The following is a 24,616-nucleotide window of genomic DNA, read 5'->3' on the forward strand; positions in this document are numbered from 1 at the left end:
ATCAGTTGAATCATATGATACTTGTATACACATCATAGAGGCATCCTGGATCATCCCAATTATTCTGAAGTTGAGAAATATGGTTTGAATTTGAAATGGTGTACCATCAGAAGTGAACAAACATAAGGTTTTGCCCATTTGATTTATACACATAGTCTAGCACATAGTGCAAATCATGGAAGAGAAGTTTCCAGATCATCAGGGATTTCTGAGGTCACCTTTCAGTATTATGTGATTGAGGCGTTCAGATCTGTACTATTAACAAAGCATCTTGCACGTTCAAAACTTGGTGTAGTGTGTTTTAGTAGACATAGATGATGAGTTATCATATAACTTAAAGCTGTTTTAGATCATCCAAACCATTCTGAAGCTGAAATATACGGGTTTCATTTGTAATGACATATCAATAAAAGTGCACTAATAGCAGCATATTAGTGTAAGTAAATTGTAGCAGCATATATCTCAAACATATAATACAAGTCAGGGGAGACAAATTTCCGGTTCACCAGCAATATTATTTTTTATATTTATGTTTTTTTATATATTTATGGTTAAGGCCTCCAGATCTACACTCGCAACGAAGCATCGGCTACACGTCAAACACACTATTACGCGTTTTGGAAGTGATGCTTGAATGTACATCTTAGAAGCTTCCAGGATCATCAAAACTACTCTGAATATGTGACATATGGTTGGCATAGTTTTATTTTCTGCAAATGTTGCAACTTAGGATTAGAAACAATTAAAAAAATCTTGTAGATCCTGTCTAAACTATCTTAGACTTTATTATAGCAAAGTGTCTGCCTATACCACTGGAATAATCTGAAAAGCGGGATGTACTGTTGTTAGTGATCAGTCGTTCTCCTACAGTGTATCAAACAATTGTCCGTACAGAAATGTTTTGGTCAAAATAATTTTTCATTTAGATGATTATAACTTTTTTATACGTTAATCAAAAACGTTGAAATTTTTATCAATTTATCCATATATTAAAGCTCCATTCTTAAAATTCTGAGCGAGATCGAATAAGTTATCCTAAAGTTATAGAACTTTTAGTAAAACTTATAACATTTTTGTACACATTTTTAAAACATAATATCTCAATATGTACTTGATGAAACTTTTTCAATATTTTTCGTGTTACAGCTTATACCTAAGGCTTTCATATGCAGCTTCGTTTAAGGTTTTATATTCACTTCAAAAAATACGAAAAATCTGTATAGGGTATCGGGATGCTTCGTTGGCATAGTCCCCACGTTCGGCCTATCTCAACGTAAACCAAAAACTCAAACAAACACGCATAACTGGATATCGGAAAAGCTATGCGCCAAACAACTGTAACATTTCGTTTCAATTTTAGCACTTTGGAGTGTTGAAATTAAATGAAAATGTCACTTTGTTTATGTTTTGTAGACGCCATGATTCTTCGGCTTAGTGGGTAGTCTATATACATGATCATTATTGGCATGATTCTGGAACATTTCGAATCGACTTTTCAATAACTGAACATTTGATGCGACGGTCAAAGACGCTATTTTGAACTTGTATATTGGTTTTCAACGAATAGTAACTATTTTACAAATTGAATGTGGGCCGAATATTGAGGACATTTTTTTTCATTATGTACCCAAATCTTGGCCCATCAGTAAAGTGACGTCAACAACACCGATAAAGTGACGTCAACAACATTGCTTGCGTAAGAACCAGAAAGAACGAAAAGGAAGAAAGATTTTGTGTGCGGTGACTGTAAAAATATAACACAATAATAGGGTTGCGTTGTTTTCCTTACTAAATTAAGAAAAAACTTTAGTTTAAGTAATATATTTATAGTTTTTTGAAAATTTGGCTCCGAAAATGAAAATTAAAAGTAAGATTGGTGAACAAGCAGAGATAATACTTCAGCAGAAATATTGAAAAAATGAGATAATAAGTGGTTCTAGTGAATGGAAAGCAATAGGCCAACGTTGTATCCATTAATAGGCCAAGTTTTGTACCATAGACCAACATTGCATACCATCGCATCGAATATTATCAACTTAATTAAGTAAAATCTTGAATATTTACGTTAGTTTACTTCCAATTGGTGAAACAAGCATTGCCTAGAGTGTGTAATATGGTCAACATATTATTTCTAGTGCTATTAATTCATGAGTTTTGGTCAAAATTGTCAAGGCGACTTACAAATTAGGCGAAGGAATGGTACATATACCCTATGTTCAGAGTGTTATTTGGAAATTTATCATATTTTGATCAATAAAAGTGCCAAGTGTTTTCAACTATTTTAAACTCTCTTAATGATATATTTTTTAACAGGACCTACTAAACTACATATGAAGAGTAGGTCCTATGGATTTTTCAATCAGTTAACCGTTATGTCGCCGGCAAACTTTTTGCTTTTTTCTACACCGTGTATTTTAAATGGGTGCTGGGTACCCGGGTACCCTGCCGGCCACATAAGGGCTAATGCACTTTGATTGGTGGAAAACGTTTGGCAGATTATATGTGCAAAATATGGTAAATTTTCAAACATCGTCAACTACATACGCACATTTTTTTATATTTTGTGTAGTGAATATAAAACCCCAAACATGGCTGCATATGAAAGCCTTAGGTATAAGATGTAACACAATAAAAAATGAAAAAAAATCATCATGTACATATTGAGATATAATGTTTTAAAAATGTGTTCAAAAATCTTATAAGTTTTACTAAAAGTTCTATAACTTTCAGAAAACTTATTCGATCTCGTTCAAAATTTTACCAATGGAGCTTTTATGTAAATTTCAGCGTTTCTGATTGACGCATAAAAAAGTTATTAACATTTGAGTGAAAAATTATTTTGACAAAAATTTACTGTACGGACAATTGTTTGATACACTGTATATGATGGGCCCAGGCTTGACAGAAACTCTCTCGCGAGAAAATGAGGAAGCGATTTTGGAGATTTTCTGAGGAGTGAAAATAAAACTCAGAAATCCATTGGCGTATCTAGGATTTTTTTCTAGGGGTGCCAGTTTCAGTGGCTTCCAGGTTGTTTTGCTTTTTTTTGTAAAAAGAAATACCGATCCACCCTCAATTTCTTAGTACAATGATAGACTGCGTCACGGGACAAATTAGCCCGAAAATTTAAAAGTGTTATAATTTAAAGAACACTTTTTTTAATCCGAACCGTTGAACTGACTCAACACTCTCACCGCCATGTGAGGTTTGAGAACTTGATAACTTGATTAGGTATAAAACATGGAATTTGTATTTTCAGTTTGAACTTTACAATCATCCCAACTCCTTTGTTTTGTGAATTGAATACAATGATTAAGAATACATTTTCAGAGCAATTATTAAAAGTGTAAATCTCTTAAACTATAAAATATTTACAAATTTGCGTGTAACTTGTATTCATCGTGACATCCTCTTTTTACCCTGGGCAAAGGCACCACCTTGTGATCAGCTTGATTGCTGTCAGGTCTCGGGGCTTAAATGTATCTTTACTCTACAGAGAAAGATGCACACTCGTGGTGCCAACAAGAACCGATACTTTTCGTGATCAAACGAAGAAGCGTCACGGTCTTTTGTTGTTGTTTTTGATATATTTGATTTCTATTTGCAGGAAGGAAGTTGATACGCAATTTGTCCTTCTAGTTTTTGAAATTATTATTAACCAAGCCCCCAATATTTAAATCACAAGAACAAGAAGAGCTGTTTATACTAGTTCACTGAAAATCAAGCAACATATCATCAAACTTGTTCATTTTATGTGAAAATACGCAAAGGTAAATAACGTTGACAATTTAACTAACAACACATTCTTTCACAGCTCGACACGCAAAATCAATCTCCCACCTTTCCTCATCCTTAAGGCCACGCAAAACTTAAAAGCCGCATGGCTAAACTTGTTGCAATGCCTACTCCCAAATTCCACGGTGTATTATGGACGATGTGAGTCCTTGGACTTGCATTGGAGACTTGGCCCCATGACCCCCTTGTGCATCAATAAAATAAAATAAAATAAAATAAAATAAAAACTTGTATTCATCGTGACATCCTCTTTGTTTATTGCATGATAACAACCCTTAGGCCGTTCGCAATGCTGTTTTATTTTGTATGGCGAGTTTTAAAAATTTTAAAAGTCGCCATACAAAATAAAACAGCATTGCGAACGGTCTTATAAATAGTTTTCAAGAACAATTGTAAGAGTCGTTTTTTTCTTCCCTGTTGTGGAAATTAGACCACTGCGTCCAATAAGCTGAACTTTTGTGGCATTGTAAGAGTTATAAATACTTGAAATTGCAAAATCAGGATACATATTTGCATTTTTGGTTTGACCACAACATTCTATTTTTCTCTTCGGGTTTCTGAACCTCGATTTTTCTCTTCGGGATTCTGATTCTATACCATAACATAATACAAGAAAGTTGTGTTTTCGGCAAAACATTGTTTCGGTAATTCCTCAGCGAATATTCCCGGCAATTTATTTGGAAATTGTTTTGCAATTTATTTTAATTAGGACTTCTCTTAGAAATCTCTTAGTATTTCCTTTAAATTCGGCAATTTCTTTACGGATTTATTTGGTTATATGTCTGGAATTTGATACTAAACAGCTTTTACGCATCCTTTGAAAATTTCATTGGAATTTTTTTCAGCAATTCCACTTGGAGTTGATTTGGCTTTTTTATTTTATTGGCAAAACCTTTGAAATGTTTTCTCGGGAGTTTCTTCGCCAATTTTTTAGTAGTCTTTCAAGCGATGTTTTGTTAATGTCAGCAATTCTATTGATATTTGCTATTAAAAATTCTCCAATTACTCTTCAGACGATTCCTTTGGGAATTTCTTTGGTAATTTATTCGACATTGACTCTGGGAACTTCCTCATATTTTTTTTATTTTTTAATGTCTTAGGCATGTCATTCTACTTTTTTTTCGGATTTTCGTCGATTTTTTGGACTTTCATTATGTATGCTATTAGGTATTTCTTCACCAATTCCTTCAAAAACTCCTTCGGAAGTTCTTCTATAATTTAAATAAAAATTCTTTAGACAATTTCTTCTAGATTTCTTCAGGTATTATGTAAGGAATTCCTGCAGCAGATGATTTCGGAACACCTTCGGCATTTCCGATGTTACTTGCATTGAACATTTATTTCGGAATTTTATCAGCAAATTATTTGGAAATCTTGGAAACTTTAGGAACTTCTTCGGTAATTCCTTTGGAAATTGATTCGGCAATTTTCTTACAGATTTTCTTCGGGAATTTCTTTGAAAAAAAAAATCTCTGGTGGTTCTTTAAAAAATCTATTACTGCAATTACTTTTGGAATTCTTTCTAAATTTTCTTCAGAAATTCCTTTGATGATTTCGGATTTTTTTTTTTAATCTCTTTGTATTTGTGTATTTATATATTTCGGAAAATTCTTTGGGAATTTTTTTCGTTTTTTTTTTGTTAATGTTTGTGGAAATGTTTATAGAATATATTTTGGCAATTTATTGTGAGATTGGATTCGCCAATTTCTTTAAAAAGCCTTACTATTTTCATCAGGAACTCCTCTGGAAGTTCTTATATTAATTCTTTTGGCAACTACCTTGAAAGCTCTTTGATTAATTTTTTCCGGCAATTTCTTTGGGAATTTGTCAGGAAATTTTTGGTTTAGGGATTCTATAGATTTCTATTGAGATTCCTTCAGCTAGAATTCTTTGAAGAAGGCCAAGAGGAATTTCAGGTGTAATAACACAATTAATTTCTAGAGTAATCCATGAATTCCTGGATGAGTTTTTAGAAAAATCCCTGGAAGAATCAAAGGCATTTTTGGAAGTATCCTAGGAAAACTGCCTAGATGAATCCCGGCAAGAATTCCAGGAGAAATCTCTAGAGGGGTTCCTGCAGGTATCACAGTAAAAAATTCTGGAGGAGACCTAGGAGGCATTCCTGAAACATTAGAAGCAACAGGAATCGCTTATGGAATCCTAGGAGGAGTTCCTGGAGAAGTTCAACAAGAAATATTTGGAGAAATCCCAGTTTTTTTTAGGATATCCAGGAGGACACACCAAAGGTACTTCTGCAAGACTCGTAGGAGATCCCAGCAAGTTTTTGAAGGAATCTCTGGAAATATTTTTAGAAGAATCCCTATAAGAATTCTAGGAGGTATTACTGTAAGAATGACTAGAGTAGTCCTAGGAGGAATTGCTGGAAGAACCACAGCAGGAATAGCTTGAGAAATCCAGCTGAAATTCTTGGATGAAGGCCAAGAGGAGTTATTGTAGGAATCTCTCGGGAAATTTATGAGAGAATCCGTGGACAAAATAATTTGGTTAAAATTCCTGGAGGAATCACCGGAGAGTTTCAGAAGAAATCACAGGAAAAATATTAGTAGTTATTCTAAGAAGGATTCTGTGCCCGTGTAGCTGCCGGCTTAGAATAGCACTACGGACCACCTGTTCCGGGGGTAAAAGTCCACCAAACAGGTAACCCCAATCCAAGGTGTCAGGCGACCCGTGCTGAGGGATGGTTGAGGGGGTTTAAAAGATGCTCGATCTTTAACGGAGCCCGCAGCGTGGGTAGATCGCCTTTTTGGGTTGCGTTGTGGCGATAGATCTACCAAACCGAAATCTAGTGTCGTCCTATTTTTCAATTTTGGAATATGTGTTCTGGTAATTCAAGGATTTATAGTATTTAGTCCTTACTACTGGTGTTTTGGTGACTTCCAGTTTTTGAATAAAACTGAGTTTACCAACTTGACTTTGAATTAGTTAAAAACCTCACCATCTGAGGCTAGGCTGGCAATTGAGTAATGTGACATGCACTACACTAAGGATACGGGTAATTCCACAATAGATCTAAAAACTGGTCGCAGTGACAAACCCGATCAGGAATAAAAAAAAAGAAGGATTCTGAGGTGTATCACTGTAGAAACCTCAGCTGAAATCCTAGAAGGAATTGCTGGAGAAAACTATACAGGAACTTGGAGAGAAACCCCATCAGGAATGCCGGGGGAAATCCAATGAAAAAATCCTTGGAAAACCTAGAGAAGTCCCTGCAAGAATCGGTAGAGGTATTCTGGAAGAATCCATAAAGAAGGCCCTGAAGGAAGGAGGATTCCTTAGGAACTTCTTCGGTAATTCCTTTGGAAATTGATTCGGCAATTTTCTTACAGATTTTCTTCGGGAATTTCTTTGAAAAAAAAAATCTCTGGTGGTTCTTTAAAAAATCTATTACTGCAATTACTTTTGGAATTCTTTCTAAATTTTCTTCAGAAATTCCTTTGATGATTTCGGATTTTTTTTTTAATCTCTTTGTATTTGTGTATTTATATATTTCGGAAAATTCTTTGGGAATTTTTTTCGTTTTTTTTTGTTAATGTTTGTGGAAATGTTTATAGAATATATTTTGGCAATTTATTGTGAGATTGGATTCGCCAATTTCTTTAAAAAGCCTTACTATTTTCATCAGGAACTCCTCTGGAAGTTCTTATATTAATTCTTTTGGCAACTACCTTGAAAGCTCTTTGATGAATTTTTTCCGGCAATTTCTTTGGGAATTTGTCAGGAAATTTTTGGTTTAGGGATTCTATAGATTTCTATTGAGATTCCTTCAGCTAGAATTCTTTGAAGAAGGCCAAGAGGAATTTCAGGTGTAATAACACAATTAATTTCTAGAGTAATCCATGAATTCCTGGATGAGTTTTTAGAAAAATCCCTGGAAGAATCAAAGGCATTTTTGGAAGTATCCTAGGAAAACTGCCTAGATGAATCCCGGCAAGAATTCCAGGAGAAATCTCTAGAGGGGTTCCTGCAGGTATCACAGTAAAAAATTCTGGAGGAGACCTAGGAGGCATTCCTGAAACATTAGAAGCAACAGGAATCGCTTATGGAATCCTAGGAGGAGTTCCTGGAGAAGTTCAACAAGAAATATTTGGAGAAATCCCAGTTTTTTTTAGGATATCCAGGAGGACACACCAAAGGTACTTCTGCAAGACTCGTAGGAGATCCCAGCAAGTTTTTGAAGGAATCTCTGGAAATATTTTTAGAAGAATCCCTATAAGAATTCTAGGAGGTATTACTGTAAGAATGACTAGAGTAGTCCTAGGAGGAATTGCTGGAAGAACCACAGCAGGAATAGCTTGAGAAATCCAGCTGAAATTCTTGGATGAAGGCCAAGAGGAGTTATTGTAGGAATCTCTCGGGAAATTTATGAGAGAATCCGTGGACACAATAATTTGGTTAAAATTCCTGGAGGAATCACCGGAGAGTTTCAGAAGAAATCACAGGAAAAATATTAGTAGTTATTCTAAGAAGGATTCTGTGCCCGTGTAGCTGCCGGCTTAGAATAGCACTACGGACCACCTGTTCCGGGGGTAAAAGTCCACCAAACAGGTAACCCCAATCCAAGGTGTCAGGCGACCCGTGCTGAGGGATGAATGGTTGAGGGGGTTTAAAAGATGCTCGATCTTTAACGGAGCCCGCAGCGTGGGTAGATCGCCTTTTTGGGTTGCGTTGTGGCGATAGATCTACCAAACCGAAATCTAGTGTCGTCCTATTTTTCAATTTTGGAATATGTGTTCTGGTAATTCAAGGATTTATAGTATTTAGTCCTTACTACTGGTGTTTTGGTGACTTCCAGTTTTTGAATAAAACTGAGTTTACCAACTTGACTTTGAATTAGTTAAAAACCTCACCATCTGAGGCTAGGCTGGCAATTGAGTAATGTGACATGCACTACACTAAGGATACGGGTAATTCCACAATAGATCTAAAAACTGGTCGCAGTGACAAACCCGATCAGGAATAAAAAAAAGAAGGATTCTGAGGTGTATCACTGTAGAAACCTCAGCTGAAATCCTAGAAGGAATTGCTGGAGAAAACTATACAGGAACTTGGAGAGAAACCCCATCAGGAATGCCGGGGGAAATCCAATGAAAAAATCCTTGGAAAACCTAGAGAAGTCCCTGCAAGAATCGGTAGAGGTATTCTGGAAGAATCCATAAAGAAGGCCCTGAAGGAAGGAGGATTTTGTGAAAGAATCTCAGGAAGAATTTCAGCCATAATGCTAGGATAAATTCGTATAGAAAACACTAGGAAGAATTTCTGGACGTATCGTACTAAGAATTTCTGGAGGAATTGCTGGAAGAATCACAGGAGGAGTTGTTTGAGGTATTCTTGGAGAACGGTCAAAAAGAGTTCCTACAGGAATTCCATGAGGATTTTCTGGAGGAATCTTTGGACAAAATCCTTGGAGGAATTCCTGGATGAGTCTTTGGAGAAATCTCTGGTGGAGCAACCAAATGAATTTTTGAAAAAAAAAATCCAGGAATATTGTCTAGAAAGGTCTCAGCAAAAAAGCCAGGAGAAAGCTCTAGAAGAATTCGTAGCATTATTTCTGAAATACCGCAGTTAGGATTTCTGGAGGAAGAATAGCTGGAAGAACCGCATGAATTGCTTGAGCAGCCACAGCTGGAATATCTGGAGCAATTCCTAGAACTCCGGGAGCTATCATAGAAGTTATTTCTAGAGAAACACTAGATTTAGCAATGCCAGGGGTATCTTTAGAGAAGTTCCTCTAACAGATTCCTGGAGGAATAGGTACAGTTCTCCTTGAAAGAATCGGTAGAAGTATACTGGAGGAATCCCTGATGGAATCGCAGGAGCAATTTCTGGAGGCATCTCTGGACGAAAGTATTGCAGCAAATAAGTATGCCAGGAGAAATCCCTAGTAGTATTTCTGTAGGAGTCCTAATGGAATTGTTTGATTCCAGCTTCAATTCATGAAAGAAGGTCAACAGAAATTCTTGGGGAAATTCCCTGTGGAATTTATGGAAGAACCTCTGTAGAAAGTCCTAGGTATATCATTGACTGAGAAAAATCTCAGGGAGATCTTCCGGAAGAATTTGCGGAAGAACTTTCCTGGTAGAATTCCAGAAGGTATCACATTGAGAATTTTTAGAGGAGAAGAGACATTGCTGGAAGAATCGCAGCAGGAGTTGCTTCCTTGGCCAAGTTCGCAGGGGTTGACGGTATTAAAGTGAAGGAATTTCATTTTAAATATTGTAGTGTAGTGTTCTTTAGTGAAATATATCACCTTTTTAACACTTTAATGCGCCTCCAACGAACCGGCTGCTGCAGATGGAGTATGGCTGATCTGATGTTTATCAGACATGCTCGATAAACACGGAGGAACCGCCGGGGCTCATTAGAATCTATTCCCAAGCAATAGTTCCAAGTCGGTTGGATTTGAGAAGGTTTTGGTGATCGTTACAAATCCTAATAACAACATTATTGGATTTGTGACAGGTTTTGAAACCTTTTACAGCCAGCTGACTTCAAAATGTTGTTTGGGCTCTATTTCCCACGTTTCTCGGTTGATTTTGATTAGTAATTTATTGATGTCATAGTCGCTTTTTCGAATTTTTACAATGTTAGTTGGTCATATTTTCTTTAAATAAAGCAATTAAAATCGACCGAAGAATTAATAGTGGGAAGGAGATTAGTAGCACTTAATTGTGCTGATAGATTCGAAGCTAACGTGCAAACACTTGAACGCATTGTTGACGTCAATGCGTTCGACGGGACATTTTGGACAAAAACTGACTGCTTTTTATTAGCTGAACAACGTTACTTGTGTATGACTAGGTTGACATTCTAGGCCACGCATGAGAAAATGACATGGTTTATCGAGGTAGGACCGATAGGATAATTGAACGAATTTGAATATTTTCCATAGTATTTGTAGGGGGATGAATACATAATAGTTGACAAGCAATCTTTATTACTTAAAATTTTATTGTAATCAATTGACCAACTTGGCGTATTTTCGTTTATCTCTTAGATGGTATCATGACACTAACAGAAAAATATTAGAAGTTCAGTTACATGTTTCTGTGGGTTTTGGACCGATGACAATTTAAGGACACAAGAGATGAACACAGAGAAGTAGGAAACGATTAGCGAAATCAATTAGGAAAACAATTTGACGCAGGATTGACTATATTTTAACACACGGGGTTCGACTGATTCGATGAAAAAAACAAACAAACATACGACAACTGACTTAACGAGGAGAAAAACATATTGAACCATACCATAAAACCAAACAAGAAGTCAAATACAAACCGTGTGACCATAACACTACATAGGCAAATCCTGACTGACTTACCAATTGAAAACTTTCCAATCTTCTACCGTAACTTTTTGAGTCAGTTTACAACAGTGTCTTAATGGATATCATTTTCCGCGTACGCAAACTACTTCTGAAAGATTACGTACTTTTCTACTCAACTCTATTCAGAGTGCAACTAGAAACCTAGCAAAAAAAAAAGGAATCGCAGCAGGAGTTGCTTCAAAAATTCTAGCCACAATTCCCGGATGAAGACCAGTATAAGCGCCTGGAGGAATTTTCCATGAGAAATTTCTGGAAGAATCTCTGAATGAAATCTTTAAAGGAATTCCTGGAAGAATCACCGGAGCAACTACTGAAAGGATCCCAGGAAGATTGCTTGAATAATTCCACCAGAAATTCCTGAAAAAACCCTAATAGAAATTTTTAGAGCAATCTTCAGAAGAATTCTGAGAATGATCATAGTAAGAATTTCCATCGAATCTAGCATAATTTGCAGGATCAATCTCTGCTGAAATTTCTAGTATGTAAACCCCATCAGGACTACCTGGAGAGGGGGAAGTTTATTGAAGAAATATCGGGAGGAATCCATGAAGGAAGCCTAGAGAAATCACTATCACGAATAGATTACCAATAACAAAGCGTACAACAGTTATATAAGTAATTCCGGGTGTACTTAAGTTTTGTTCAAATGTACCATTAATAATAATTCCATTGCGTGAAGTTTTAAATTTCAGATGACTGTCAAGGAAAAATTCTAGGGGGTGCCAAATTTGTTCTAGGGGGTGCCAGGCACCCCTGGAACCCCCCCTAGCTACGCCAATGGATGAACCTGATCACTCAATTCTCCGCGAATATCGACTTTCAAGGAAGCAACAATTATATTTTAACCATTCGCAATCCAATGACGTAAAATTAAATTGGAATGGTAACTTCCTTGAAAGTTAATATCCGTGGGTAATTGAGTGATCAGGTTAACCCCACTGATCAACTATACCCCAGTTTACGGTAATACAAATTTTAATACAAGTACTCAAATGCGAACTTTTGCCCCATACTGGGGGCAAAAGTTCGCATTGTGTGGGGCAAAAGTTCGAAAATTGTGAAGGATAGTTTATTGGTGTGAAGTTCATTTATTTCATGTTGATTCATGTTCACCCTTTTACTCTAGGCACTCTTTCTATTCATGGCCTGGTTCTCAGCTTTTGTATACAGTGTATTTTATGAACACTTCCACAACCATTAACTAAGAGATTTCCTTTTCAGCGTTACTGAAGTTGTCAAAATACATTGTCGGGTAATTATAGTGATAAGTTACACAAAATACTTGAAAAAATAATCAAAAAAGTCAGCAAAATTATTTAACGGGACCGTAATTTAAATCTAACCTTCGACAGTATGGTAATGATTTATAAGTGTGAATTTACAAACTAAGCTATGAAAGAACCCAAAAAAGTAGAACAACATAATGCTCCCAAAAACTTTCAAATAATGACACGAGTGTTTTTTCAGCTTAGTTTTTTTATTTTACATAGGCGAACACAATGATTGCTTTATAATCGATCTTCTTTCAAAAATAAGCTCAAACCCTCTGGCAAAATGATTTGAGGATGCATACTATACACATTATACATAATATAGTAGTTTCGATACGAAATCGTCATTGCTACAAATATTCTGTAGCTATATTTATGCTCTAGATTCAGAAAATCGTTCGAACTTTTGCCCCACAGCTACTGCGAACTGTTGCCCCACTGTAGAGGCTTTAACAGTGTTCCTTCCTATAAGAAGCACTAGAAGATTTTTGTTTATTCGAGTGCACTTCTCGAACTACTATGTAATGACGATTCTCCGACATTAAGAGGTTATGTAATTCTTCTTCTTTCAGTCATTATAAATTCTTATTTCAAAGGGTTCAAAAGAGTGAACGCGGCACGGCGCGAAAATTTGCACGCAAAGGAATAACAATCAATAATAAGGAGCTGTCAAATCGTATGGGAAATCCGCGTCGCATCGCGCGACGCGTCCACCTGGCCGTACCCTAAAACTGCTGACGCTGCTGGGGTCCGAAGTTCGAACGTCGATGGGTAGGGGAACTGCGGCCATAACGCCCATAGGGGGCAAGTTGCGCCACCCTCGTTTTAGACAAACCACGCTATTTTCAGTACTTTTTTCGACTGCAACCGTTAAAATAAGAATAAAAATGCTTCTTTACATTTAAATTTACATAGTTTTACTAAAAAAAATTGTATAAAAACTCCAAAAAAAGATTTTTGTTACTTATGATGTAATTTTAGCCTGTCATTTTTTTGCACTTTTTTACATAATTTAAAAGATTTTTTTTCTCGCTATCCCCACAAACTGTTTTGCACACTCCCCTTACTTGTGTACCAAGCGCAAAAAGTATCGAATTTGACCCTCATAAGTTTTATACAAGGGTCCAAACTTCTGAGGCATGTGTGGGGTAAAATGCCCACCCCTAGTTAATTACATTGAAATAGCCATTTAGATCAAAATTCTGGCATAAATAATGCAGAACACAAGTTGGAATCATGCAATAGCACATTTTTACTAAAAATAACTTCACTAATCACACATTCGTGAGTCATTTTGTAGTAATTATTGATAAAACAGCTCACTATGCCGTTTAAATGGAATTGACCCATAATTACAGGTGATCCATAATTATGTGATGACTGTATACCATTCACGAACAATAACAGTTGACAATAAACCAGGCGCGCAAGTATATGTACACAATTTGGCATCCTGGCGTTAGCTGTGGCTAGTGGTGCATTTTACCCCGCAATAAAGTGTGTATTTTGAAGTGTTTCGTGGTTAAAATTAGACTCTTCCTTAACGTGGGCGTCTTACCCCCAGTTCCCCTATTCGTTGCAGCTGCTGACACGCCGTACGGGTTCCGGCTCCGTTTACCAAATCCTTTACTCATCGTCAGCACTTTGGGTGTTGGTGCTATCTTAACCATATATCGAGGGGTCCGCAGAAATGTTGTGGCTCCAAGCAACAATTGCATTTTTTACTTATTCGTCGACGACATTCAGAGAATCACCACCTGAAACATTTTTTAAAACAAGGTGTGAATGTTTGGCGTGTCTCAGCGATTGTTTTTCATAAGCGACTACCGGAAGTGTTCTAGGGCAGGATACATGTTTACTTTAAAACTTGTTACACTCAGAAATTGCTTACCAAGCTTGTACTGTATGACGTGGGAATATGTAGTCCAATATAATTCAATTCAGAAGCCTCCTAAACGATACTATTTCTTCACTCAGCCATTAAACTTAAGATTGTTATAAAGTCTAATTTATGAAACGGCCTTTAAATAACACATAGCAATAAGTACGAGCTTCATTAGGTTGCTCTATTGATGGCACAAAACCGACTCACAGATTGGTTTTATACATGTTTAAAAAAATGATACCCTCATGCGTGGATAGCCGTATGGATAAAGCACAAGTTCAGTGATCCCGACGTTCATGGATTGATTCCAGTCTTCATCACATTGAAATTTTTTTATCTTTGAATATTTTTTTCGAAATTTGCCTTAACAAACGTGATCAATTTTCATAAGGGATCATTATGACATCCATAGTTTTTAATCATAGCAAAAATCGTGAGGCGTCTTGTGAGGTGCTCTTCTTTAATTTTGACATTTACAGAACTGATACTATAAAGATGTTGATACTTATCTCTTTTATTTACAGATCAACGGCCTGGTGCTGCATGGCAGATCTCATCTTAATGTGCCCACAATAATTAAAAGCCTGGAAGGTTCAACCCTCAAAATCGTCATTTTGAGGTATAGTATTAATTCATGTCAAACAAATTTGTATACACCGCAACTAATCGAAAGTCTTCCAGACGGAAAAACGCATCGGAAGAGTTAGCTGTAAAGCCTGTCACCCAATTTCCGGTGTGCATTAATGAAGAGGTAAGATAACATATTTTATGCAATTCAGTATCATAATTTCTATTTTATGTAACTCATTTTGAAAACATCAAAAATCAACTCTTTGCAACTCGTTACATAAATAATTATTATAATATATTTTTTCCATTCTCGTACACTCAATGTACTGAACAGGCTACATGTTCACTCCAAAAATGACGTTTTGATAGAAGGCCGGGACGGTAAATTATATATATTAATCAACTCTGCTCAACTTATTGAGGTGATGTCTCTGTGTGTGTGTGATATTTTTTTTCATGCATACAAACTCGGAGTTTAAAAGTCTTACATAGACTAGCCCGTTGCACAGTGGCGGGGCTCCATACAAAGGTCGGACAAAACCTCAAATGTTAACCGAAATGGCTTATATTCACAGGATATGATGATTTTTGTGCCCTAAATCTATTTCTGATATGGAATTTTTCATATATTTTGATTTTACTATGTTAGGGTGGTCCAAAATTTTGAAATCTGCTGATTATGGGAAGCATGTAAAAAGTTATCGATAATAAGCGATGTGATTTTTGAACGTAGATTTTGATAAACCTTTTAATTTGGGGGTTCTTAAATCATGTAATGGTGTTAAAAATAACTGTAGTTGTGTATTTTTCGCCGTTAGTGTGGCCCAAAACCTTTAAAACTACATAAATTATTAGAAAAATTCGACCACCCTCGTTTTCTTTCAATGAATTAATTCAGATGCACACCAATGTTGGCTGACAAGACGCGGTCTATTCTCAGGGACCGTCCATAGACCACGTGATGTTCTACCACCGACGAAGTTCTACGGCGGGTACACGGAGGTGAATAAACGATTTAAAATGGGGTCAGATAGTGACATATAGTGATCTGCGTAAAATTTGAACTGCTTTTCATCAATCTCGTTTCAACTTTTTCATATATGCAGTTGGTTGTAATATACATTGATTTCTGATATCACTTGTCAAAGCAACCAAAACAACCCCATCTATAAAGAATTGACAAAGGAGTTGTTGATAAACGATCATCAGAGATGGATAATTATATTGATGAACAGTAGAGCACCAGCAAATATTTTCAAAATCTATAATGTCGTTCAGTTGAAAGGTGTTCTACGAAAACGCATGAATAACATACAATAAAACTTTAAGTTTTTAAAAAAATATAAGGGTTTTCAATAAGAAGCGTTTTTCACGATTGCTTTTGCCTTTATTTTATTTTTAAGGTTAAAAGAGCTAGTTGTATTTGGTGGTCTTTAACAATGCGGGATGTGGGTAGTGTCTCAGTAAATAAAGGCTTAATCAATCGTAGTCATCATTCCCCTCCTCTCCAGCTGACTGTTTTTAACTGAAGCACCCACCTTCTTGTGTTTTTATGTAAAAACTAAAACAATATTTTTAAAAAAATAATAAAATAAATTTCAAAAATGCTGAAGCTGTGGCCATCACATTTATTACCCCCACCCCTTATTCCGCTCCCTTCCCCCTATGACCACGTGACTTAGTGAGATCTAGAATGAGGATTACACTAATTTGTTAGTATTCTGAAGTCAATTTGAATTATGTTAAGATAAAATATAAACTTCAAACAATATCACTTCTTCCTCAACCATGCGGCTCCATCGTGACTTGATAGAAAAAAAAAAAAAAAAAAAATTCGCGCTTAGCGCAGAAAAGCGCAAACAGTGACCTATATAGCCAAAAACTAGACAAAATTACACGTTAGATCCGGGATACGGCGTCGTTTTCTGACGTTTCCTAAACAAGTACTGGATATCTTTAATACAAAGTTTTTCTCCAAAATTTCATAAAAGTCAATATTTTTGCATGCTGTTAAAACATAATAATTTTTTGATTGGATTCCAAAAAAACTATGAAATGTAGTGGCTATTCATGCCCAAAAACACCAATAGTATTGTTACATTATCAAAGTCTTCCTAAGTTTTACAACGAGCTCATGAAGAAAGCTCAAAAAATAAAATCATAAACACTAGTAAAATACCACAGAAAACCTCAAATTTGATAAAATCTACAAGACTCAATTTTTGACCAAATGACTTGAAAATTTGGGGTTTTCTTAGTTGAAGTTTCCTTAATGGAAGGAAAATATCAGAAACATAAAAAATTGAAGTCGATTTTTGAGGTTTTGTCCGGCTTCCGGCCATTGTGCGTTGTGCTGTACATGCCATGCTCATTCCAGACTTCCAGACTTGGCACTGTGTGAAGTTCCTACTTCATTAAAAACACTCCTAGGTTTGGGAGATTTCGGCTCTAAGTCTAACAGATTGCGTTGATTAGTTTCTTATCATCGCCGACGTTTCGGTCCGGCTGTTGGACCATCCTCAGGGCTCGATAAACAAATCAACAGGTCACACAAATTCTGCTAATTTTTTAACAGTCGGGTTGTAATGGGTCACGCCGTCTGGTACACTTCTGGACCATTCGTTCCGGTTTGATTGGGGAATTCCCTAGCTGGTGTGCGGACACTACCTACTGTCAGCCGGTCGGTACAGATTATTGCCTCTGTACCGCAATAATCTAACTAACTAACGCTCTTCGTACCTACAGCTCTTTGATGAAGAATTCTCCAGCAAAGGAAGTCTACTATACCGCGCGCCCTTTGACGCTCCATCTTTTCGCGCACAACTTGAATAGTTTCCGGCAACGAATTTATTCTACACCGACAGAGATTTCCTCGATAGTGAAACTTCTTCCGAAATCGTTTTTTTTTCGGACATGTGCCGGGTCCGGCTGGCGAACGCCATAGGTAATTCAATATCGTCATACTCTTGAGCTAGTACTGCTCCGCATGCCACTTTTAAGGCATCAGTCGTAATAATAAAATCTTTCATAAAATTCGGGAACTTTAAAATTTTAGGTTGATGTTGATGTTGATGTTTAACAGTTGATGTTTAAGTGTAAGAAATGCGTCTTGACACTTTGCGGTCCAGTTGAATTTTTCATCTTTTCTTGTCAGTTGATTTAGCGCTAGTGTGAAGTTTCAGCGATATTCGGTGTGAAATGTCTATAGTAGTATAGTCGTCTATAGTAGAATGCAACGAATCTACGCGTTTCATTGGGATCTTTCGGGGTTGGATTTTTTTTTTATAGTTGAGTACTTTGTCTTATCGAGTTGTACTCCTCCTTGTGACACGTGATGTCCGAGAAATGTTTCTTCGGGTTCAGTTTTAAATTACTATTTCTCATTCATTCAAAAACATCTGTAATGTTTCTAAGTGGTGACTAATTGAACAGCCGATAACTATAACTGTGTGTGTGTGTGTGTGTGTGTTTTTTTTTTTTAATTCTAGGAGTCCAAAAACCTTCTAAAGACGCTGTGTGGGATTCGAATGTGCGCCTACCCACTAAAAACACTCTCCTAGTTCACCTCCACCTTAAATTCCCCTCCGGTACCACCATGCAGTATTTCTTCGGAGGGGAGGCGTTTTGTGCCTTGTGCACCATCACCAATTTGTTATTCTACGCTTTTGTTGTTATAGTTTCCTAAGCTCTTTCGCTACCTTCATGCTGAGCCATTTAGCTCTTGCTATTAATTTGTTTAATTTCTAGCGTTTCACCGATTAGCGTGCAACATGCGTCGTGCTGTGCCATTTAGCTCATGTTAGTGAATTTGTTATTTTCCTACTTTTGTCGCCATTCAGCGACACTTCAACTCCAGTCAGTGCACATTACAATTTGTTAATTTGTTAATTTGCAATTTGTTAATCTTCTACGTTTTTTCGCCATTAAGCGACTTACTTCGGCTCCTGTTAGTCCAAAACTATCAGTTCACCACGGTCGCTCGCTACTCGGATAGCCCCCGGCGGTGGACCCATCCTACTCCGACGAAGAGTTCCCCGGCGATGGAAGTTCTTCCGAACCGATCTTCCCGGGTCGGCGTCAAGGTCAGTCCTGAGATTCCGGTTGGAAACTGGCTTCCGGTTCAAAGGCGCCCCAACGACCGTTCTCCGGTGCTTTTCACGGCCTACTCTGTCTAGTCCCCGGCGGTGGACCTAGCCTACTCCGACGGAGAAAATCCCCGGCGACGGAAGTTCTCCCGAACGCGCAGTTCAATCACGACCGGCCAGGTGCCGAGGTCGACCCAGCGATTCCGGTTGGAGGTTGGCTTCCGGTTCACTGGCGCCCCGACGACCACAAACCAGTACTACGTCACGATCTACTCGGTCTTGTCCCCGACGGTGGATCAAGCCTACTCCGATCGCGGTCAGAGATCCTCTGGTCTTCACGCCATTTCCTTTGCAGCTCGGACAGTATTCGCCTTAATACGCGGTCGACAGCGTTCCATTTCTCTTCTTCGCGGCACATTTCGCGGACGACATTGTCAGCTGTCATACCAGGAAAATTCATGCGCGCTTCGTCGAATCTGGGACATCCGAAGACGACGTGTTCTGGTGTCTCTTCTTCGTTTCCGCACTCTGGACAGAGAGGCGAAGGTGCGTGACCAAACCGATGCAGATATTTCCGAAAGCAGCCGTGCCCGGACAGGAACTGCGTCAGATGAAAGTTCACCTCTCCATGCTTCCTGTTCACCCACTCAGATACATTCGGGATGAGCCGATGGGTCCACCTTCCATTTCCCGCATTGTGCCACTCTTGCTGCCACTTAGACAACGAATCCGTTCTAACGATGCTCCGCACTTTCCTTGTATTCCTTCGCTTAAAGCATTCCACGTCCTCGGCCAGGGTAATGCAAATGGGCATCATCCCAGCGATAACGCATACTGCCTCCGATGAAATCGTACGATAGGCGCTTGCGACCCGCATGGCCATTAGTCGGAACACTCTGTTCAGCTTCCCTCGGTTACACTGTGTTTTCAGCGCTGCGGCCCAGGCCGGAACTGCATATCTCAGGGTTGAGGTTGCAACGCTAGCCAGAAGGCGTCTCTTGCTGCTTCTCAGTCCGCCGACGTTTGGCATAATCGTAGCATTCGCGTTGACAGCCTTCGACGCCCTTTCGCAGGCGTAATCGACGTGTGCGTTAAAATTTAAACGGTCGTCGACCATCACCCCCAGGTGCTTCAGCGCACGCTTCGACGCAATTTCGTATTCTCCGACGTTGATGTTTACTGATTGAACGGCTTTTCGGTTGCTCACTAGCACTACTTCCGTTTTATGATGAGCCAACTGTAGTTTAGCTCCCGTCATCCACGCTTCAACGGTGTCCAACGCCTCCGCCGTCAACATCTCGACCTCTTCTAGCGTCTCGCCGGTTACCGTAAGAACGACATCGTCCGCGAATCCAACGATTTCAACTCCACTGGGCAGTTGCAATGTTAGTACTCCATCGTACATCGCGTTCCAGAGCGTAGGACCTAGAATAGAACCTTGTGGCACCCCTGCCGTAATCGTGGTTGATTTTTGGCCCAACTCCGTTTCGTACACCAGCATTCTGTTCTGGAAGTAACTTTTCAGTATTCTGCACAAGTAACTAGGAACACGCATCCTGTGTAGTGCTACGGCGATAGCCTCCCAGCTAGCACTATTGAAAGCGTTTTTCACGTCGATTGTTACTACCGCGCAAAACCGTTTTCCTCTCCTCTTTTGCGTGGCTGCCTTCTCTGCACTATGCACGACTGTCCGGATTGCATCCACCGTTGAGATACCCTTTCGGAACCCGAATTGCTTCCTCGATAGACCATTCTCGCTCTCCGTGCAATGTGTGAGCCTGTTAAGGATTGTTGGCGCGTTAACCGTGGCCAACTCCGGTCGGGTCGGGTGGACTGTATCACTCGGGGATGTGGAAAGAATCAACACTACACTTTTTCTGCTGATCACTATAAACTACACTTTATTTTTCTTCTTTACACTACACTTCACTACTACACTTTACTGTTCACTATCTTACTATAACTTTCACTACTAGTCACTTTTGGTTCACTTTCACTATGGTCGAGGTTGAATTCGCGGCGGTTAAATCAGTACTGAACTCTGCGGTCGAACTTGTCGCATATTTATATGCGCACGGTTTTCGTCTAGAACATTCGCGCAATATCGCTATATGTGTTCCAGACGCGGGAGGAATCTTCTCGAAGGAGCGCAGGTTGAACTCACCACCCTGCTGTGGTGAGTTTCAGATGAGTTACCACACTGGCGACGGTGACGATGGTGGGAGCCTCTCACTGCCACTCACAGGTGACACTTACGGTTGCGGTGGGAACTCACGGTCGCAGCGGCGTAGGCAGGGTGGGTCGTATCGAGGGTAACATTCTGATGAGCGCAACGAATTGGTGGACTAAAGTAGCGTGCGTCTGGTACGTTGTAGGGAACTTCCATCGGACTCTTTTGCGGTACGTTCCGTACGGAACATACTTCCCCCGGTTGAGACGGAGTATCAACAGCACATTGTTGGATACGGGAATGTGTCTTCCACACTCAATGGTTTCTCTCATCGGACGACGGTACCTGGGTCGGAAGTAACGATATGGGAACTCTGTCGTATTTGTGGTGGTCCTCGTAGGTTTGGTTTGCTTGAAATTCTCGATGTGGCTGGACTCTACAAATCTCATTGGGCGGAAAATGACGTCTGAAAGTATGTCGTCGTTATGGAAATCCTCTGATCCTGTTCGGGTTTCGTTGAGCTGGTCTATAAACTGCTTCGTCGGGTGCTGCTCAGGCATTCTGAATGTCGATTTGCGAAAGCCGGAGTGTTGTTGTTTGGAGTACCGATGGTTGGATGTCGTTGCAATTCTCTGTCGGTTGGATAGGAACGGTATCTCTTTTAGGTCATGGTCGTTCTCGAGATCGTTCTGCAGTTGCTGCGAGTCGGTTGCTGAACGGTTACTCCTTTTCTCGTCGTTTCGGCTCGGATTCCTGTCAACGCTTAGAAAAACTTCTGGACATTGCTCAGCAGGGTCGGTTTTAGCTTCAAGCTCTTTCTTGATTGGCGGAATCGATGCTTGGCGTTGTCTAGGCTGGTTGGCTACGTTCACAAAGGCGGCACGGCGATACACGTTGTGGGTGAGAGACCACGGCGACGTGTCGGAAGATCGGACGGTGATAGTTCTCAACGAGGGTCCTATTGTCAATACACGTCCTGGATTGCACGTCTGCTTGGTTGAGACGTGCTGGAAATACACGGGATTACTTGCGTTGGCGTATGTGGTCGATCACTTTCTCGAAGTAGAACACGTTGTGGTGCTGGACCACGGCAACGTGTGGGTTGGTCAGGCGGCAATAATGATCAACGGAATCCTCTTGGAATACACGTCCTGGTTTGCGACCACGGAGACGTGCCGGAAAGTCGATGGTGTAGATGTTGATTACTTCTCGGGATACACGTCCTGGTAAGGGCACCACGCAGACGTGTCGGAGGGCGATGATAGTGAACAGCGATACACGTTGTGGTTCAGGGACCACGGCAACGTGTCGGATGATCGGGCGACAATAGTGATCAACGAACTCCTCTTCAAAATACACGTTCTGGTTCGAAACCAGAGTGACGTGCCGGAAATGCTCGGGATGAGCGGCGGTGTCGTTGATCACTTCACGGGGGTTACACGTTCTAGTGAGGGCACCACGTAGACGTGTCGGATGACGGTGATGATCAGCAGAAACCTCTTCAAATACACGCTCTGGCTAGGATGCCACGCAACGTGCCGGAATTGCTCAGGGTGAGCGGCGATGTCGATTCCTTCCCACAACGGCGGGCGGCGCTGGATCCGGATCGAAGGACCACTATGTTGGCGCGTTAACCGTGGCCAACTCCGGTCGGGTCGGGTGGACTGTATCACTCGGGGATGTGGAAAGAATCAACACTAAACTTTTTCTGCTGATCACTATAAACTACACTTTATTTCTCTTCTTTACACTACACTTCACTACTACACTTTACTGTTCACTATCTTACTATAACTTTCACTACTAGTCACTTTTGGTTCACTTTCACTATGGTCGAGGTTGAATTCGCGGCGGTTAAATCAGTACTGAACTCTGCGGTCGAACTTGTCGCATATTTATATGCGCACGGTTTTCGTCTAGAACATTCGCGCAATATCGCTATATGTGTTCCAGACGCGGGAGGAATCTTCTCGAAGGAGCGCAGGTTGAACTCACCACCCTGCTGTGGTGAGTTTCAGATGAGTTACCACACTGGCGACGGTGACGATGGTGGGAGCCTCTCACTGCCACTCACAGGTGACACTTACGGTTGCGGTGGGAACTCACGGTCGCAGCGGCGTAGGCAGGGTGGGTCGTATCGAGGGTTACATTCTGATGAGCGCAACGAATTGGTGGACTAAAGTAGCGTGCGTCTGGTACGTTGTAGGGAACTTCCATCGGACTCTATTGCGGTACGTTCCGTACGGAACAAGGATTATCCTTTCCAATAGCTTCCCGAGGGTATCCAACAAACATATGGGTCTGTACGATGCTGGGTCCCCTGGCTGCTTCCCCGGTTTCGGCAGTAAGACCAACTTCTGGATCTTCCATCTATCTGGAAAATTGCCTTCATCAAAGCATTTTTGCAATACTATCCTGAACATGTCAGGGAACGCCTGTATCGCCGTTTTCAGCACTACATTGGGTACTCCATCCGGGCCAGGAGCTTTCTTCACCTTCAGACCCTTCGCAACTATTACTAGCTCTTCGTTGGAGATCCGTGAACCTCTGGATTCATCTTCTTCGTCCTCATATGGCGTAGGCGGCCACAGCGTTGGATCATGGTGCGGAAAAAGGCCTTCCACGATCGTCTTCAACTTTTACGGGCACATTTCAGCGGGGGTCGCCGGGCCCTTCAACTTTGCCACCACGATTCGATAGGCGTTACCCCATGGGTTGGCATCAGCTTCTTGGCACAGTTCTTTGAAGCAGTTCAACTTGCTCAGCCTAATCTCCCGTTTGAAAGCCGCGCGAGCTTCGCGAAACACGAGTCTCCGTTCTTCTCTCTCGACATCAGTTCTTGCCCTCTGAACACTTCTTCTGGCTCTGAGACATGTAGCACGTAGGATACTGAGTGATCCATTCCACCAGTAAGCTGGGCGCCGTCGGAATCTGGGCTCCAACTTCCTTGGCATTGATGCGTCACAGGCTGTTGCTACCGCTTCTGTCAGCTCCTCTGCGTCGAGATTTGCACCGCTGTGTGTCCGAAGCGCCTCGATGAAGAGACCCTTGTCGAAGTCCTGTATCTTCCACTTCCGCTCTCGGGTCCTCGTTCGTCTCGTTGCCGAATAGGCTCGCCAGCCGACGGTGTAAGTTATCGCTTGGTGATCGCTGTGGGAGTACTTCTCGCTGACTCTCCAGTTCATGCCCTCCGTAAGCGAAGGACTGCAGAACGTGACATCGATTATTGATTCACGTCCGTCTCTGCGAAATGTGCTGACCGTACCGTCATTACAAAGCTTTACGTCCAGCTTCGCCAGGGCTTCCAGTAAGCTGTATCCTCTTGAATTGGTAAGTCTGCTACCCCACTCCACGGCCCAGGCGTTGAAGTCACCTCCGATGATAACCGTTTTTCGTCCAACCAGCGCGTCGGTGAGTGCATCCAACATCCTGTTGTACTCTTCGTCCGTCCACCTTGGAGGTGCATAACAACTGCACACGAAGATTCCGTTG

At 40.2% G+C, this 24,616-nt stretch overlaps 1 protein-coding gene across 4 annotated transcripts in view; it reads left to right on the forward strand.

Moving 5' to 3' along the window:
• Positions 1-24,616, forward strand: part of LOC109406001 (inactivation-no-after-potential D protein) — a 1,280,913-nt gene that overhangs the window by 840,601 nt on the left and 415,696 nt on the right. For all 4 annotated transcript variants that reach the window (XM_062851786.1, XM_062851784.1, XM_062851787.1 and 1 more), the window contains exons 12-13: positions 14,824-14,918; positions 14,981-15,050. In XM_062851786.1, the coding sequence (XP_062707770.1) occupies positions 14,824-14,918; positions 14,981-15,050 (165 nt within the window). The remainder of the gene's footprint in view (positions 1-14,823; positions 14,919-14,980; positions 15,051-24,616) is intronic.

The sequence above is a fragment of the Aedes albopictus genome, chromosome 2 (genome assembly GCF_035046485.1).
Source record: "Aedes albopictus strain Foshan chromosome 2, AalbF5, whole genome shotgun sequence".
Classification (NCBI taxonomy): Eukaryota; Metazoa; Arthropoda; class Insecta; order Diptera; family Culicidae; genus Aedes; species Aedes albopictus.